Here is a 19,661-nt window from a genome sequence, read left to right on the forward strand (position 1 = left end):
CAAACGGTAATACACGTACTTTTCGACTCTAAAAAAATAATCGTATATACTAATTATTTAAGACTATTACGAGCACTAAAGCGGATGTTTGCTTCAACGGTTAATTAACAAATTCAACAAAAGCTTTCAAAATACCTCACAAGCAATAACCTTATTTACGATACCTGGGACCACAAAAAGTCAACCTCATAAAGAATTCAGACTAAATACCAGTTCACATTTTAGTATTTATTTTTAAATGATCTTTATTTGATGTCTACATATACTATTCAAACAATTTACTCTAAAATTTCTCCACGTACATTCATCTGATATATTTGCATATACAATTCATACATGTACCAAAATATCAATGAATTATTCATGGTGCGTACGCGCATTATAAGTCATTACGATATCTGCGCAAGCGACGCCGCTGTCTTTAAATTTCAATTTCTTGTTACTTTTGATTTTAAAACATGCTTTTTCTGAATATTAATGCAAAATCGAGTTTAATGTAACTTATTATGGTCTAAAATTTATTTTTTAATATTAAATTACATCTTACAAAACGGTGCTTGTGGTATGACATCATTTAAAAAATTGTATTGCGACTTAAGTTGTCTTTTTTCAAAAGTTTTATTTTTATTTTTTGCAAACCTTGTTGAACTATTTATGATAAAAAATTGTCTGTACCAACGTGTAGCTATAAATTACGTAGATCTTTGAATAAAAAATTGGTACAATTTTAAATTATTTATTTTTTACCAAATGTCAAGTCGGTATGACTTCAAGTTCATCTGTAGGTAATACTTAAATAATTTAATTTATACATAAATTATTGTAAATATTTACAGATGGAGTATTTATGTTTGTGTGTTATATTACACGTATGGTCATAGTATCATTGTTAGACATACGTATATTTTATGTCAATAAAGTTTAAGTTAAATTTATACAAACGTTTTTTTGATCATATCGATATCATATCATATTTTAACTTATGGAATGAGAAGATAATGTTGTGGTAGCCTGCAGGTTTAAGACGTCTGCTCCTTATGCATAAGGATGTTTAAGGGTTCGAAACCTACCAACGGCAAGTACCAATGTCACTTTTTAAGAGTATTTAGACACCACTGACAAATAATGAAGGAAAATATCCTGAAGAAGCCTGAGCTTACAATTTCTAATTATAAGTTTGAAATCGCAAACCCGCATTGAGCAAGCGTGGTGATTAATGCTCAAACCTTCTCCGTGTGAGAAGAGGCCTTTGGTCAGCAGTGGCCACTTATAGGCTATTGATGTGATGGAACGATAATTATGGTGCATTTACAAAGACATTTAACAAAATACCACAAAAATCCTGAACATCTTGTTTTAAAACCTCACCTCTTCAAAAATAAACCTTTTATTCAACAGTACTCATACTTGTTCTGTCAACCATCTTCAATTTAAAACTGAACTCATAAACAATAATCAAGCGCCTCCAATATTTTGCACAACCAGTTTTGAAATTTAATTTCCCTCCGTACCCATGGTATTGGGTTCGATGTCGATTATTGAAAAGTGTGCAAATTATAGGGTCATCGATATTATTCGTCCATAATGACCGTTCGAATTACTGACCTCAAACGCCGTACTACGGTTAAAATCTTTATAATTTATAATGCCCCACATATTTCGTACGTCAAGTGTTACTATTAATGTAATGTATAAGTATTTATTTTATTACATTTTAATAGTGTGTGCTTTGATTTATTTTAGTTTTTTTAATGCGAGTTTTTGTTTAGTGTGGAGTACTTTATCTTGTTTATTACGCATTCCGCGCGTTTATGTCTTTTGTACTGAAAATTTGAACTAAGTTTTGGTTACTTTCCCATTAATTTAAGTTACTAATCACAAGTAATGATAAAAACGTGCATTAACTAAAACTGTAACTTATTTCTATAAAAGTGACAAAGCAACGGAAAATATTCAAATCATTTTATTACTCATGCATAAAAACAATATGCCTTAGTTTTCTTAGCCCACTGGAAAATCTAATAACACTTTTCTTCACCAAACAACCTAAAGCCTCATATCCATTCGCCCTTGATAACACTACTCCAACAGCACAGTTCCTTTCATTTACTCACATATTCAAGGCTGAACAAAAACGAAGTAAATTAGTTATCTACTTAGCAAGTTTAATACCAACGAGAAACATTAGGTAAATTTAATTTGACTTGTGCAAATATAATATGTTTTACAAAAAGCGTATTAATATCATAAATGTCACCGGAGCCTTTGGTACAAAACCTTTACGTATATTTTGAAATAGAATTTTAGCTTTGATGGTTAGATTAAACAGGAGTTATGTTATGAAGAAACACCATATTCTGTCTGTTTATAGAATTTTCAACCTTAATATTGAAACACTAAAAATCAAAACGACTTATCACACGTTGAAGCTTAATATAGGTGACTTATAAAACTCACTTGAAAACATTTGTTCAGTAACAGTTTTGTAATTTTTATATTTTAACCAAATAAATATACTAGGAGAATACAAGACACGGGACTTTACATTCTATAGTAAACCAGATAGAGTCTATCTTCGATAAAACAACAATAATGTCACACATCACCATAATAAATCGTTTACTAACGATCGGAAAACCAAAGAAACACCCACTAACAATTATAAATACATGATTAACTAAATCAACATTATTAAATCGATGAATTATGGCCCTTATATCCATTGACTCAAGGGTGTAATTAGCATACGAAATCATTGGTAACATCCACTCCTTTGTTTTTATTTTCTAATTTAAATAAATTATGTGTTTATTATAAAATTTTGTATACATGTATAAAAAGGGAAAAGTTTGTTTGTTTGTATGTCACAATTCTTCTGCTTGTAGTTTTACTTAACGAGTTCTAACATCATAATCTTATAAAAAAGATTTAGTGTTGGCTATAATCGAGTAAAAATTAAAATTTTGGTTGCTATATCCGAGTTAATTTTATAGTAAAATATTATTTTTATAGTTACTTTTACATTTCCTTTCTAAAATAATTTTAATATCCTGAACTTACTCAAAATCCCGGTTTACTCACGTACATAAATGGAGAAAAAAGCTCTACTAGTTTCGCAGACGCGGGGACGTTGCGCAGGCTACCGTGATTTTTAGTTAAATTAGTATCTCACGATAGTTATAGTAAAAAAATAACATCCTACATTCCACAGAAAAAAAATATAACCTACATTTGTAACATTCCATCAAAATTGAAATACGTATAATAATTCACACTACTCGTATCACAAAAACCATAATCACAGAGTTGGACAACAATTATAAAATGCCATTCAGTCAGTAACCGTTTATCTTAAGTTATAACTGTGTTATTTTCCTAACAATTAATGAATTTATATATTGATTTATTACATCGAAAATTATAATTATCTTTCTCTGAGTTTTATGTTCTCCTAGCCTACTGGATTGTATTGGTATAGTTCTGGAGCTAGCGTATATTTTTTAATTGTCATCTTGAATTAAACTTAGGTTTTTAGTAATGGATTGTAAGTTATTGTAAGTAGACGGTTTAAAGCGTTGTGATTAATAAATATTCCTATCCAAACTGTCCTATTATTTCTGAGTGTCGCATTCATAGATACTGTACATTTTATTGTAATTTTGCAAAAACTACAGATATAATATAATTATGTTATATAATGCAATGACTGCTGATGATGAATTGAAAGAGGTATGGAAGATTCCTAGCAATAGGCATTCCATTATCTCTGCCTTTCCCCATGGGAGACAGGCGTGTGGTTATGTATGTATGTGTAAAGTAATCACGAATATCATTTTCCTTATTAATATTATCAACTAGAAATCACTTTCAAATCATGTCAACAGTTTCATATTTTTTTATATTTTAGTAACTTAGCATACATATCTAACTAGTGTTCAATATCACTTACACAAATAGTACTTAATTTCATAAAATTTCAATAGAAAGCTAATATATCCTCTCCTCTATATATATATTTACCGTCCAGTCCAACTTCCTAATATACTAAAACCTAGTAATATTGCATGAACACGCTAAATAAACAAAGTGTGCACTCATCATTGAAGAACTTTCATTTGCAAAGACAACTTGAGTATTTTTTTTCCAAATTCGATTACCCACATTTCTATTATACGTTCTCACTTTTTTAAAATCTAAATGACATGTTTGCTTAACTATCTATATGTCTAATTGACTGACTGTAAAGGTCAATTTATTTTTGGATAAGTTTACCTATTTGCTTGCTTGTTTGTATAAGTTCAGAGTTCATAGTTTGAGTGTTGTTAGATAATATAATACACATGATAAAACAGCTACAAACTGCCTTGTTGGACAAACGGTTACAAGTGCGACAACTGGATAAGGTGTCTCGGGTTCGATATCCGGGTCGAGCAAAGTATTACTGCGCTTGTAACCTGGTCTGGAATTTTGCCTAGTATATGGCAATAGGCTCACCCTCTAATACACAATTGGACTTATAACACAATTGGTGAAAAATGGGTGTAGATTGTGTAGCGGCATTACGTGTCGTAATGTGCACCGCCTACCCTTTCGGGGTTAAAAGACGTGACGTTGCAAAAAGACATTATCTAAATGAGTTTAAAATAAATACAACTGTCATTCTTAATAAATGACCTGATTTCAACTAGCGTGCCAAAGGTACTTAGTATAAGACTTTTTAATATCAACTGATGATAAATACGCAATATTTATTGATTCTCAACAAATTACAATATCAAGAAAATTAAACACCGAGATAAATATCAAAAAAGCCGCATCGCCTCCCCAACTACATCATACTCGTACTATCGTCGGCGTTTCCTTATCAATAAGCAATTGTTAAAGACTGATAAATTGGTCAATTTGTTACCTTATACGTCGCTTAAAGTCCGCGGGAGATATGTAATTAAGTATAGGCAGGCAATCCTTTCAAAGATGCCTACTTTATATCGTCAGTCATCGCGCGTAATATGACTTTTAATTTGAGGTTCCTTTCCCAAGCTATTACTTATTTCCGACTACCTTGTTGCATTGTTCGAGATGTAGCAGTGATTTCCAAATAAAGAGCCTTCAGTTTTGAACCTGGATTGGTGGATATTGCTGAATTTATATTGAAACTGTACCTTACGTTGCGTTTGGTCCAATGTGTGGTGAGAAATTCACCTTTTTGCGTGGTACCTATATTATAACTGGCTAAAAGTGAATTTAAGCATCACAATTATTGATAGGTCTTAGTGTAATTAACATGATATGTTACCATTTTAACAATTTCTTGATGATGATCAAGATTTACAATTTGGGACATTTTATACCTTTCTATTGTAATTAAGACCATCCTAAACCACGAATTACAAACGAGACAATCTAAAAACAACTTTATTACAAATATATTATAGCTTATTAATGAGCGAGGCTTTACATCATATTGGTGACATATACAGTCGCCTTGCAAGCGGGTGGTCCGTAATCGATCGTAATGAATCTACGACTCATGGGCGGGACACGGTTTTAAGGCCAAATTATATATTTTAAACTAATGAAAATATTGGATTTTTGAGTAGGAGTGAGATTGTGTTAATTACTATTGTAGGCTTGCTTTTTTGTGTAATTTTAAATTGGTCATGGTTTCGTAAATAGTATCTTTATTTCAGTTTACTTTTCTAAAGGTCTTAGGGGTAGGTAAAACTCTACATTTACCAATATATTTTTTTTACTTCGAAAAATAAAAACAGGCCTTCAGTTTCTTAAAAAAAAAAAAGTAGACGAAATAGTTCAAACAAACACTATATAAAATACATATTAAGGATTACAAAGAAATTCCCTAAAAATCTTTAATATTAATAATATTACTATAATATAAAAAAAAAAACTAGCACAAATCGTAAAACAAAAAAAGACAAACCAGTTACCCACTAAAATACCGCCTTAATACGAAATGCAATTACGAAATCAGAATATGTTTCTTCACGTCCATAATTCAGTTGCGTGGCAACAAAACAACGACGCAGTAAACAGAAAATTGAATCGAGCGACATTACGTGCGACAAAAACGTCGCAAATTGATTCGGAGTAGCAAATTGCGACCGGCAACACAACGGGCGCGACAATTTGTGATTGGCTGTCGCACTCGCTCTTATTACGTGTCGCTGTGGGAATTTCTATTTTTTTGCATTTTATTTGTGAAATGGGAGTGAGTGTGTGGTGTTTTGATTAAAAATTTGTTGGTGAATTAATTTTGGAAAGTTGGTTTTAATTTTCAGAAGATAGTGCACACTTGGTTAAGTTCTTAAGCCTTTAACTACCATCAGAAAACTGTTGAAGGCAAATCCTCCACTAACGTAGGTCACCGGTGACCTAAGTGGCAATTAACGAGTTAACAATAATATTCTTATTTTTAGTAATTGTGTGATGTCTTTATTATCGGTGCATAGAAGAAGTGAACATATTAAACGCAAAATTTTATTATAAAATACAAATGCAGGTTTTCTAAAGGTCTTCTCTAGAATCTATATAATATGAATTAACATGAAAAATTCAAACATTCCTTAGCTGAACCATATTTTATACTTTAATCACAATCACAAGAATTCAACAATAAGTAAGTACAAGTAAGATAAAAATTCAATGGAAAGATCACCAGTTCCATTTCGCTGACATTTAAAAACAATTTACAATAGCAAGTGCGTCAGTTGCCTTCGAGGCCGACACGTAATACCGGCGCCGCTGTCATTAATCATTTGACATAACATGTGACCGATAGCAATGATATTAACGTCGGCTACCTGTACGCTGTTTTGTGCTTGTAGGGTAGGCAGGGAGGTAAGTGAGGTAAACTATTTCTAGTATACCTACAAACAAGCTGTGCAGTATAAAAGATTATAGCTAGTTTGTTACGAGTTTGCCTCTACTCGAGTTATGGATCATTTCATGAAACTCAGTTTTTGATAATTTTTTCAGAAAACTCAGTTTTTGATAATTTTTTACAATAAAATAGTAAGATATTGTTAAAATTTATAAATTTCGGTGATAGTGAAAAATGAATATTGTTCATTTCAATGAAACAGTTAAAAACTAAAAAATTCATACCATTTCTGGTTCTATTCGTGTGACTTTTTACCATTATTTGGTTCCTATTTCTAACAGCTGTTTGGCTCCCCTTGATTGGTTATTAAATAAATAGATAAAAACAAACATAAACCTATCTCTCCTACATCACCATCACCATATCAATCACATGACGTCAATTGATCAATTGAAAGAAGCCTCCTCCAATGACTTCTTATAGTCAATAAAAAACAATATTCAAATACCAAGTCCTTTGCAAGTCTTCCGCATCTAAATAGTAAATACTGGATCTGACCATAAAACCAATACGCAGCAACAATCAGACAATTTTGTATATATCGTGATTTATTCCGGTACACGGACCACCGGCCCTGCTGACGACTATTCACGCGTCAATCTATTGCGTACTGCAGGCACTATGTTGTAAAATATCCAGGTTTCGATTCCTGTCTGTGGTAGCATTCATGTTGAATGAAGACTAGATAGGATAGGTGCTGTGTGTTTTTGTTTTTGAGATAGGGTAATGTGCGATTGGTTTTTGTTATTTGAAGGGATATAGTTTTTGCAAGATTTTGTCGCTTCTTCTGTTTATCTTTTACCAAATTTAATAACTATGTAGATATGGTGGCTAGGCTAACTAAATATTTTGTATAGATAACCATTTTCCAATGCTCAACCATTCTAGATAATTTATTCAAATACTTAGAACTAATTTTGAATAGACTTAAATAAAATTTAGTTAGATTTTATTGTATTATATATATTTACCTAGTTTCTATCAATAATAAAAAAAATTATTATGATGTCGATGTAATAATACTTGTGTTATTTATTGTACGTATAACAAAATAAATTAGTACAACGTGTTTATCAAAGTTCGAATATGAAATCGTTTCTTGATAACATCTCTATAACAGTTAATAAATGCGTCTTAATCTAATTAATTGCAATATGCAAATTGTAGTATACATTAAATTAAAATATATTTCTTTTAATTCTAAAACGGTATCAATATTACAGAATTTATTTCGTTATTTAAAATAACCACAGTCAATAAATCTGGTCTAGGTGATAGAGATACGGGTTATTATAAAAAAAAACCAAGCAAGATTATAACTGATATTTTAGGTAGCAATGCTTTATTTAAAAATATTACGGTACTGTAATTTTGTTTCTAAATAGTAAGGTCATCTAACAAGAGAATATCACTACAATAATTCTGTACTGTAAACACTACTTTTATGAAAAATGTAATGAGAAGGTACTGCCTCCTTGAGATACAGGCATTGCCTAGTTCAGGAGCCACAACTTGATTTAATTTGGATATTGGTGAAATAATTTAAATTTCAAAAGAAAATCGATGCCCTTTTCAGATACCAAAACCATGTTCTTATTAATAGTGCCATATAATATTAAAAACCATATTTTTACTATTATAATAAAATAAATTAATAAATACCTTGCAACCCTCACAGGTGAACGCGCCAAAATGGAATCCAGCCGCTGGTTCTCCACAGACTTTGCACTGTTGATTCATCTGTAATGAAAGGAAATTATCTATTAGATATTTAATGTAAATGAATCAAATAATTACACGAGTAAACAGAAAAACATAGATAATAAATAATTTAGTATGTCTCACGAAAGGTACTCGTATAATATAAATAAAGTAAATGATAATATTTTCAGTGTGGGAGAGCCATGCTTCGGCACAAATGAGCTAGTTCAACCGGAGTGATACCACGATTCCCAAACAACTTTTACATTCCTAAACCCCAAAAGGCCGACAACGCAGTTGTAACGCCTCTGGTGTTTCGGGTGTCCATGGGCGGCGGTGATTGCTGACAATCAGGTGATGCATCTGCTTGTTTACCGGCTTATACCAGATAAAAGTGACAAATACCTTATATACTCCTGTTACCTCGTGGCATTAAGAATTACCTATAAATATTGCTACTTACGTATACAAGGATAGCTATTATTTACCTATTCTATTAAATAGTCGGCAATGAATTACTTGGCTAAGCTCATTAATTATACTAACACCTGGTTTTCCTTGCAGTATGTTAATAAGACTACATAAACACTGCACTTTGAAGTGAACATCTTCATTGCATCAATAATTACTTAAAACTATTTAAAACTGTCCATCACGAAACAAAACTATAAACAACAATTCAATTACAGCTTGTACGTTATCCATTGCTTGTCGACAACTAAGACTTATATGTTGATCGGTACAATAACAGCAATGGTTTGAAAACAAAATGACATTTCCTGTTTACGTCAATTATTTGCATTCTTTTGCAAAGTTTATTATTTTTTTATTTTAAACAAGGAAACGATGGCATAATTTATTCAGCCTAGTAAACCCTTTAAAGCCATGTCATTGGCAATAAAATGCATACTTTAAATTCTTGGAGAAATTTTTCATTGAACAGGTAAATTACCATGTATACAATATTTTTGTCTGAATGAATATTTCTGGACGAATTCTAGTTGTTTACTCTTAATATATGCTATATAGGGTAAAATTTTATTCATTGGGAGAACTTTTGTGTTTAGTAAAATTTAACTCTAACAATGACTAAGCAAATACATTACTTAGAAGTTTATTTACCACAGTTTGTTTTTGTTTTTCTTTTTACGGCTGTCAATTGATTATGATATAATCCAGTGTAAGAAAACATTAACTTCAATAAAGAATTACTTAAATCTAAATCATTAGTTCGGCAATTTTATGGCTGTCATTGAAGTGAATAAGGGATTGCATTAGTACAAAATGGATGAATGAACACTAAAAGTTGATCTTTTCAATATTCATACTAATGACTATTTAGTAATAATTTAATAATAATCAATCTTATTCAATCAATCCATTTTATAAATTGATTTGATGTGAATCAACAGTCCGCCAACACCACTTCATTTTATAATAAATTTAATTTAATTAGGTATATATAAAGCAGAACATAAAAATAAGTTCTAAGCAGACTAGAGCAACTATTTTAAAAACCACTTTTCTCAATTCTAGAAATACTAGATCTTAAAACTGCTAATTAAAGACATGATATCACACTAACTGTTATTTATATTATTATATTAGAAAGAAATAAAAAATTCACATCGATAACCCACTTTCACACAAAAGAAAGAATCTTATTCAAAGTAAACATTACCTAACACAAGGAATCGAATTCTGATCTTGAAGTGGTTAAAATTCTCAAAAGTAAAGCTACATAATTTATTGAACGGCAGTCGAGTGTTATGACGGTCAAGTGGTTTGATGAGCCAAAAAATTGGATGTCCAACTCCTACTGAACAAACACTGTGGTCACGATCTGAAGTGTCATTGAGAAGGTCAGACCAACTTGGTAAGTGGTACAGACAGAACTGTTAGTATTGAATCGGATGCAGCCACGGGTGTTATCTTGAAAACTGTAGTGTTTTGCATTTCAAAAAGAAAGTTTTGAGCAATGGAATCGTGGTGCGAAGAAGAATTTCGCATTGTTAAAGTCTTTAGCAGGTGTCAATACACAATGATGTACGAAGTACTAATAATTCGACAGATCAATTCCAGAATTGTTTTTGTTATAAATTCATGGAATTCCAACGTGTGTTTCATTGTGAAATCTTCACTCGGAAACGCCACAATAAATACACAAAAGTGACACGCCACTTTTGTATGCCAACGACAGGACACGACAGCGAAAATTTTCCAAAAAATCACTTTTGCAGCATCGCGTGCGCAATTGTGTATTTTGTTAAACCGATTCCCCCGTTCTCGTAACAAACGGACGCAGGTTTAAAAAAAATTAAATAAATGTTGTATAATAACATGTTTTGGGCCTGTGCTAACAAGTTGGCGTGACTGGGCACTGTTAACATATCCGAAATGTTATTTTTTTTGTGCCTTTTTTGGGCTTCGCGAACGAGCGATGAAGGATTGTGCACGTCTGTAAGACAAGGGGTCCAAAGTAATGGATTTAACTCTTATGAATAATCTTTGATGTTTTTGGGTGAAGATACTCCATCAGAGGCTGACGGGAATGAATTGGTTGTTCTGATTTCGATATTTTTATAAGTATTGCCGGTAATAAAAGTTGATAAATGAAAGGTGGAGCGTAATATTTTCAAAGTAAGTACATGCTTAATCAAAGTAATCAGCGAACGGAATTTTGAACAGTGCACAAGTGCTTCGTTTCATGTGATTACGAAGTAATTCATTATGCAACTTAAGTGCACTAACAATGAATTTTAATTTAATATTCTTTGCAATGTAGTTTTTGTGTTCACCTATCAATAATTATGTGCATTCATAGGTCATTAAACTTTGTAAATTTCCAGTCAATTCGTTTTCGATTTGCCAAAATAAATATGAACTCATTAATGTGCATCTGCAAACAGTTTCTCTTATAATAAAGACACGATATTAATATCACATAATATTTCTTGGCTTAATTTGTACGAGGATCGATTTACCGCGCCGGCGAATATTTTATAAAACACCCAGATTTTATCGTCCGGAATCGCCGGAATCGGCAAATGAATGATATATCAAAGTCCGATATTTGGGTTGCAATCCCAAAAATGTTATCAGATCCTTTAAAATTACGGTTTAATTAAGTAATTCTTGCAAAGTTTGAACATTGTTGATTTTTATCGTTTTCCTTTCCGTGCCTGCAGTTCCATTTTGGGTATAAATACAAATTGTTGCTATTTATCATACGCGTGTAATACCATAATCTTTGTCTTGAGAAATATCTTTGATGCCAAAATGTTGTTTTTAATATGGATGCAACCGATTGCCGGTGAACGTGAAACTTGACTTGTCGATTTTAAACCGTGGGCTTTCGTATTAAATGTATGAATATGTAATTATTGTTTCATTTTGATATTAATCCGTTTTAAAAGGTGAAAATAACTTGAATTTAATTTTGCAATTACCTAATTATATTATTTCTATTTCAGAATCACAACTTTCTACTCAATTAACAGAAGTCATAAAATCACCGCAAATAACGCAACGAACCCTACCTTTGACCTCACAAACTATCTAAACACATACTCCTATTGAATTAAGGTCCATTTTCTCTAAAACAATACGATTACCGTATAGTTTGAACACCAGAAGTCGTTAAGAAGTCGCTTGGGGCTAATCGCAACACTGATTGACGAAAACTGTATACAATTTACTACAGGCGAAGATGTAGCGCCGACGTTGAGTTGTAAAACATGTCGGTGTGTGGTATAAGGTTAAGGGAAAAGCGATTTTATTTTGGTAGAAGTAAATTTTGAAATGGTAATGATCATTTTAGAAGATGATGATATTGATGAAGAAGATGATAGAGAGGTTATAGTTGTAGAGAATGAACTGGTATTAATTATAAGTTAAATAGTTGATGATTTTTTGCATATTGTCACTAATTTCATTTCAGAGCTATTGCTGATCAAGTAGTATTGGAAGATCCATGGAGAAAGAAAGGGATGAAGACTAAAATGCTCATTAAATTGAGAAGAATATAAACACCATTGACGCCATAAGTCCCATGATAACAGGAGCCAACGTAAACAAAGACATAAAACACAATCCCCAAACAAACGAAGACAGACATCAGATAGACGCAACTCTCTCCACTTAAAACCCTGACCAAACATTCACACGAACGACAAAAACAGAATCGTATTGGCCTCTTAAACCAAAGCACATCATTGCAGGAAAGGTGTTCACCCCCATTTATGGCTCTCTGACTATACTTGGTGCTCAGTCTATTTTGCATACACCAATCGGATTTACAATTGCCAGCCATCAAAAACGGGAAAGGAAATTGTCGCACGTATGTGTGATACAGACAGACTTTCAATGCTTGGGGTGTTTTCTCCAACGCTGGTGATTTTTCTTGCTAAGTACGGTGCTATTAGATTTATAGTGTCTAGTGTTAGGCTTTAGTTAGCTGTGTCTGCTTTTTTATTTGTTTCATCGTGTGCTGCTGTAGTGTCGTCAGCTTGATTGCTTAGATCTTCGTTTCGATTAAGTGAGTCTAATAAATACTGGGCCTAGTATGTATCGGGTAGAAGAATTTCCGCTGTACGTGTAAGTTAACATTCTAACATGTTTAACATAACGCGCAACATCTATACATTTTACATCTGCGATTTATGTTATACTGTAAAAATGCATGCATTACTTAATTTCTTCGTTAGTCATATGAATTGTGCAATGAAACTATTATTTGTAGAGTAATACACCTTAAATTCCAAATAACCGATATTAAACAACCAACATCACTTTCTCCCGTAAAAAACTATACCACAATCACACATGGATTACGATCCTGCTGATCTGATATCAACATACACAAGGTTACTAAGAAACAATTGTAATAAATCAACAAAAAATCGTTTAATGCAATCTAGATGTAGCGTTCAGTTGTTAATTATTATGGGCCTACCAAATAAGTGCGAAGTAGTCTCGGTCGACACGCCTGCCTGTAATATATTGTGCTACACGACTGCACATGGAGCTATACTCACCAGTTTAACTTGGTTCTACTTTGTATGATCGTTCTACACTTTCCACGGTCAATTTATTTTGGTTTGTATAGCTTGAAGTAAAGGCACTTGGTCGCGGTTTGCGACAAGTGAACGCATTCGAGGTATTTTGTTATTTATGTGAATTTCTTTTAAGAATTTGGAGCAGATTTTTTTAAGATCAGGAAAATAGAAGTAATGTTTACGTGAATAGTTTTTATGTGACTCATGTTAATTTTTCTTTATATAAAAGTAGTGCTGAGTGATGATTCGTCAAGTTAGAATGAAATTTTATTGGCCTAAACTCCCAGAAGTCAAAGTCAAATTTATTTATGTGTTTTTTTATTCCTATTCCAATTAAACCATAAAACGGTACTTTCAAAATAGCAACAGTTTTACGTCAGAAATTGAGCTAGATGTAGATAAGTATGCAATGAGCTTATTGCGATGTTAAGAACACAAATAAACTTATTAATGACATAATTTACATGTACATTAAAGACATCTACATAAAAGTAATAAAAAACCACTTCCCTAACTAAGAACTTGGTACAATTAAAAATGTAAATTGAGACCCTTTATAACTTATACATAAGAAAACATTAATTAAATTACTCCTATATATAGCCTCTTATATCTCAAAGTACCTATTGTCGATCACCAGCAGCTCTGCTCACCCCATTTCTGGAGCTTCATACATTATGAAGTCAGTAGATTAAATACTCTTTTATTATGTGCATTCGTTTAAAATTGCTGAAACAAATAGGATGAAATAAAATCGATCTGTATCAACTCCGAAAATGGAAGTCCACGTTGGCACAGAGTAAATAGTGTTGTAGAAGGTTCAGTTAGAATTAAATAAATAAACTGATATTTGATATTATGGTGTATTTATGGAGTATATATTTTATGGAGTGTCTGTTTAGAGCAGTACCCTCATGTACCTACAATTTAGCAAATCTGGAAATCTACAATTCAGATTTTGTATCAGTCGATGATTTCAAAACACCATGTCTTTGGCATGTTGTTTTAATGTACATAATAGTTTTATTTCAGCGACAATTTGCTTTTATTCTTTATCAAAACAATAAGCTTATTAATAAGCTACATTTCATTTTTGTAATACCAATAAACAATAATAACCCAATAAAATAAATGATCTGTCTCCTGTCATAAATAATCTTACAAGTCTTCCCTATACAATAATCTTAAAAGAAACAGCTATAAGCTTAATACAGTACAGCCATCCATTAAATTTACCAAGATAACGTTTTTCAAGCGGAAAGATTGATCGATTTGTTCACTAGAAATTAGCCACGAGCCACACAAAACAGGACATAGCATACTTTATTTTTATATCATCTTAAAAGGAATACTAGGGTCCCTTACTGCTTACTTAAAGCAACGATTAAAAAGAGATTATATTAGACTCGTAAGGTTAGGCACGCACTTGCGACTTGTCGCACAACTTGATCACTTCTGACTTCATAATTGACGCCATGTCTAACGACGTTTATGAAGGGAATTAATAATCTGTGTTATGTTAACTGCGATGTTTTGTGTTGATTAAGAAATCTGTATTATACGTGCAATGTGCATGTTGCTGATTTATTCCTAACTTGTTGCTGGTATGTCGAAAATGATGTCTGTGATAAATGTCATTATTATTATTATAATCGTTGTTTACTGTTAAGGGGCTTTAAATAATTTGTGTTAGACAAATCTAAAATCTAGAGTCTGGGAATGTGCTCGGTATATGGCAATAGGCTCACCCCCTATAAAATGGGACTTATAACAAAATTGTGAAAGTGCATTGTATAGGGACATTACGTGCTGTAATGTACACCTTTGCCTACCCCTTCGTCAATAAAACGCGTGACAATTTATCTTTAAATCTAAATTATAAATGTAGTATTGACCATTTCTATTTTACTTTTTAAAAACTACACACAACAATTTTAATTTTATTTGAACATTGTTTTTAGATTAGTAGCTATAAAAATACACTAACCAAATCCACAGACAAAACACGCTCAATGTGTACTAAACCTTAACAAATAGAATCATATCAATACTGATCAAGTTTTTCCAATAGTCGCAGAAAAAAGTCGCGGAACCACTAATACCCATCAATCAATCGAACCCTGCGACAATATGTCTAGATGTCGACGTGGAACATAAATTACGAACCTACGGAACCCTAAAAGGTAAAATGCCTTAGGAAATACTAATTAGTGGTAGTAAGAGTTATGTTGAGATTTTCTTTTTGTTTTTTAAAACTAATTTTATGTGAAACAGCGGGAAAGATTAAAAGGTTGTTTTTTCTTTACATGTTTGCTTACCTAATACGGTGTAAAGGGAACAACTTTTTTTCTTATGATTGTTTAGAAATGGTTGTTAAGTTGTGACTGAGTTATTCATTTATTAAAAACATATCTTATTTACGTTTGATGGGTCGATGTTTGGCCGCTATCTCGCCTGATGTTAAGTGATGATGCGGCCTACGATGAAGCACGTCAAATAAGCAACATTTATATTCACTCGGGCTCTGAAGACACCCAGTTTATACCCATCAGGAAACACAGACTCCGGCAACAATATAGCAATATCAATTCGAAATAAATTCTTAAAGGTTTCTATTGTTGAAATATTATAAACGATTATTGTAAAAAATAAACTATTGAATAAAATATCACATGAATTACACAACGAACCAAAAAATATGACCCACATATTATTTCACCTTGTTTTAAAAATAAACATTGCCATTTCACATTCATATCCTTTACTGGAAATATCACGTTCATAATTTAAAATTATCTTCTCACCACGCCCTAGTCTACGTAACAATTAATAGCAGAATTTATGTGATGGCCTGTGATATTTTTTTAATATAAAAAAACATGGCGGCGACATCTCAATCAGGCAATTTTACGTAAAATAAATAACCTGACACCAATTAAACCAATTTCCTTCGTGTTTTTAATGAATTTCTTGTTGCTTTTCGTCATAAAAGGATGTTCTTATAAACTTGTTACAACAATTTTCGAGTGAAATAAATTAAATCGTGTAATAACGATTGTTATCGGTAATTGAGTGGTGAACAGTGGGAGACATAATTAAATGGCCATCTTGAAAATAAAATATATTTTCGAAAATTTCACTACGTATGGTTAAAAAAATGAGGAAGTGTCAGAAAATTTTAATTGAGAATTATTTATAACATGCCTGTTGTTTAAAAAAGGGCTAGGCAGATATTTACTTACATGTGCTACTCTATTCTAGTCATATTTTATCGTTCATATTATTAAATGAACGAGTATATCACCAATAAAGATCATAAATAACAGATTCTGTGCATTTAAAGTAATATTATTTAAATAAATAAGATTTAAAATGACAACTTTTAAAACTAGATCAGAAACGATTAATTCCACATACTTAACCAAATTAAGCTACCTTCAAATGTTCACCAGCCGTTATATATACTTCATCATTCAAAAATATCTGCTTCCGACTCATCTATTAAGCATAATTAATGAGTTTTGACATTTAGACAAAAAAAAACTATAACCAATCATCGTCATAAATAAAAATCAGAGATGTCTCACAATAATTTCGACGACTAAAATATGTGACAGAAACAATAAATTTATTTCTGCAATAAATATCAATAATTAGCTATTCAGGTCACATCAATATTTTAAATTTGGGAGCTCACAAATTAAGTGGGTAAGCTCGATTTTCAAAATGTCACCTGTCGTAGAATAATTAATACATTTCCAGTCTTACATTTAGTTCAGAATGAATATGGTGATTTTAAATGTTCTAAATATTAATACTATTAATGGTAGAGTAAATCACTGTAACGGAAAAATGATTCATAGCAAATTAATCTACATAAATTATGAGAAACAGAAACTTAACAAACTTCACTAAACGTATTTTTGTTTAAAAAAATCAGCTTCTAGTTTTTAGTACGAGTTAGTTAACATTTTTGTTTTATTTGACAGACTTGCATGATTTTTACATAATTATGTCCATGTCATAATTAAATGAAAATGTCTACCGATAAATTTTATCATATAATAATATAACTGTTACTGACCCACTATTACATGGGACTTATAACAAAATGGTGAACATTAGGTATACATTGTTCAGTGACATATATTGATATAATGTGCACCTCTGCCTACCACTTCGGGAATAAAATTTGTGAGGATACGATACGATATAACTGTTAAAACCCACCGTTCCAAAGAAAAACACACATGAAGTCATAAATCAACAACTGCCCCAATTGTAAACAGAATACAAATTACAGTACAACACTTTAAAATGTAATTACAAATAATTGTTTTAAAACGCCAGTCCGCTTGGCAACAGTAAAAACAATCGCAAACAAAAAGGTTTATCCAAATTAACGAATACCTCACGAGGTAACCCGAATATATCCGAAGTCACTGGGGAAAGTGCTGACAGCTAAATATTACCACGCCTTAAGACCTGAGAGCTATCAAAATGTAATTACATACCGTATTACAAGTGAATAAAAATATTTTTTACTTAAAGGAATCAATGAGGCGTTACAGGCTTGTTACCAGAAAAAAGGACTAACTGTGTTTGTTTAATATTTAAATTAATTTTCTGCGTCAGTTTGCGTGGCTCGCAGTGTACAGCTGAAGGGCGCGAGACAGTTTTAATTGGATACGTTGATGTGCAAAATTTATGCTGATATATTTTGTGGCCACGATTGTAGAGGCCGAAATTGGTCGGTGTAGTTTATGGCTGCCAGTAGTTATATTTTTAATTGCAGACTGATGAGTTTTCACGCCTTTTATTTAATTTATGACATGAACAATACCATTAATGGAATGTAACTATTTAAGACTGTTTCGAATTTGACCTACATTTTCAACGTGTTACTAAAAGGAGTGTAGATTACAAAATCAATGATGATTATTTACTACTTATAATAGTATGATATTCATCATCATCATTATCATCAGCCTGTTTTAGTCCACAGCTGGAAACAGGCCTCGCCAATGGCTCGACTCTGAGCTCGATATTCAGCTCTAGTCATAATATAATACATATAATGCATAAACAGTATGATGTTACTAATAATTAATATCGTGAAAATGAAATAGATCCTTAATAATTCTACTATCTTTACAGTAACCATATCTTGACAATACAACCAAATAACAAATATTCAAAAACAAAATCATGACAGCCACATGCTACTGACCTCGTAAGACAAATAAGTTGAAACGTCAAAACATTAGAAAAACATACACATGTTACAGTTTTCCACGGTTACAAGCGAATAGAAGTGAAATTATCACGCTCTGGATTCTAACGTGGAACCATTTGTATTCCTCATGTACTTGTATTGTTTAGAAAACAAAAATTTACGCTAAAATTCGACAAAAACAATACTGATTAGGAATTCTTTTCTTACACAATGTTGGGACCGTTAAAATAAGAGGTCAACGCCCAAAACCGAAGACGATTTTATGCACCAATTTTCAGATATATTGTCTTAAATATTTTTGCAGTGGGTTTAAGCGATTTTAAACTTTATTGTTCAATAGTTAAAGGTTTCAAGAGAAGTTGGTGAACTTGTTTTTTGTAGAAAATATTTGCATGGTAACAAATTTTAAAAATTCGCAACAGTCAACATTTCTAATTTCAAGGTTCCAATTAGTTGCAGTCTTAATTGTGTATATTTTTATACCTATTTTCAAAACCATTTCGTATTTAAAACAGTTAACCTTTTGATGGTTTTATTTTCAAAAGATATAGAGTATAAAATGCATAGACGAGAACCAAAAATTCAATTTCTCGCCACATCAAAATCTGTCATTAACGTTCAACGATGCAACGTATACAAGAAAATAGATTACCTCGGGATCACAAGAAAACAATGCAATTAACCCCTCAAAAACCTGTCAAAACATTATATTCAATAACCACTAATTACCACCGGCTACCCTAAAAAGAGTTCAAGCACCTTCAGG

General features: G+C 31.7%; 1 protein-coding gene across 1 annotated transcript in view; it reads right to left on the minus strand.

The window, feature by feature from the left end:
• The window catches only part of LOC118272783 (protein embryonic gonad), a 117,430-nt gene that overhangs the window by 48,802 nt on the left and 48,967 nt on the right, over positions 1 to 19,661 (minus strand). The window contains exon 2 of the mRNA XM_035589460.2: positions 8,564 to 8,641. Within this exon, the coding sequence (XP_035445353.2) occupies positions 8,564 to 8,641 (78 nt within the window). The remainder of the gene's footprint in view (positions 1 to 8,563; positions 8,642 to 19,661) is intronic.

This window comes from Spodoptera frugiperda, chromosome 4 (assembly GCF_023101765.2).
Source record: "Spodoptera frugiperda isolate SF20-4 chromosome 4, AGI-APGP_CSIRO_Sfru_2.0, whole genome shotgun sequence".
In the NCBI taxonomy this organism is placed as follows: domain Eukaryota; kingdom Metazoa; phylum Arthropoda; class Insecta; order Lepidoptera; family Noctuidae; genus Spodoptera; species Spodoptera frugiperda.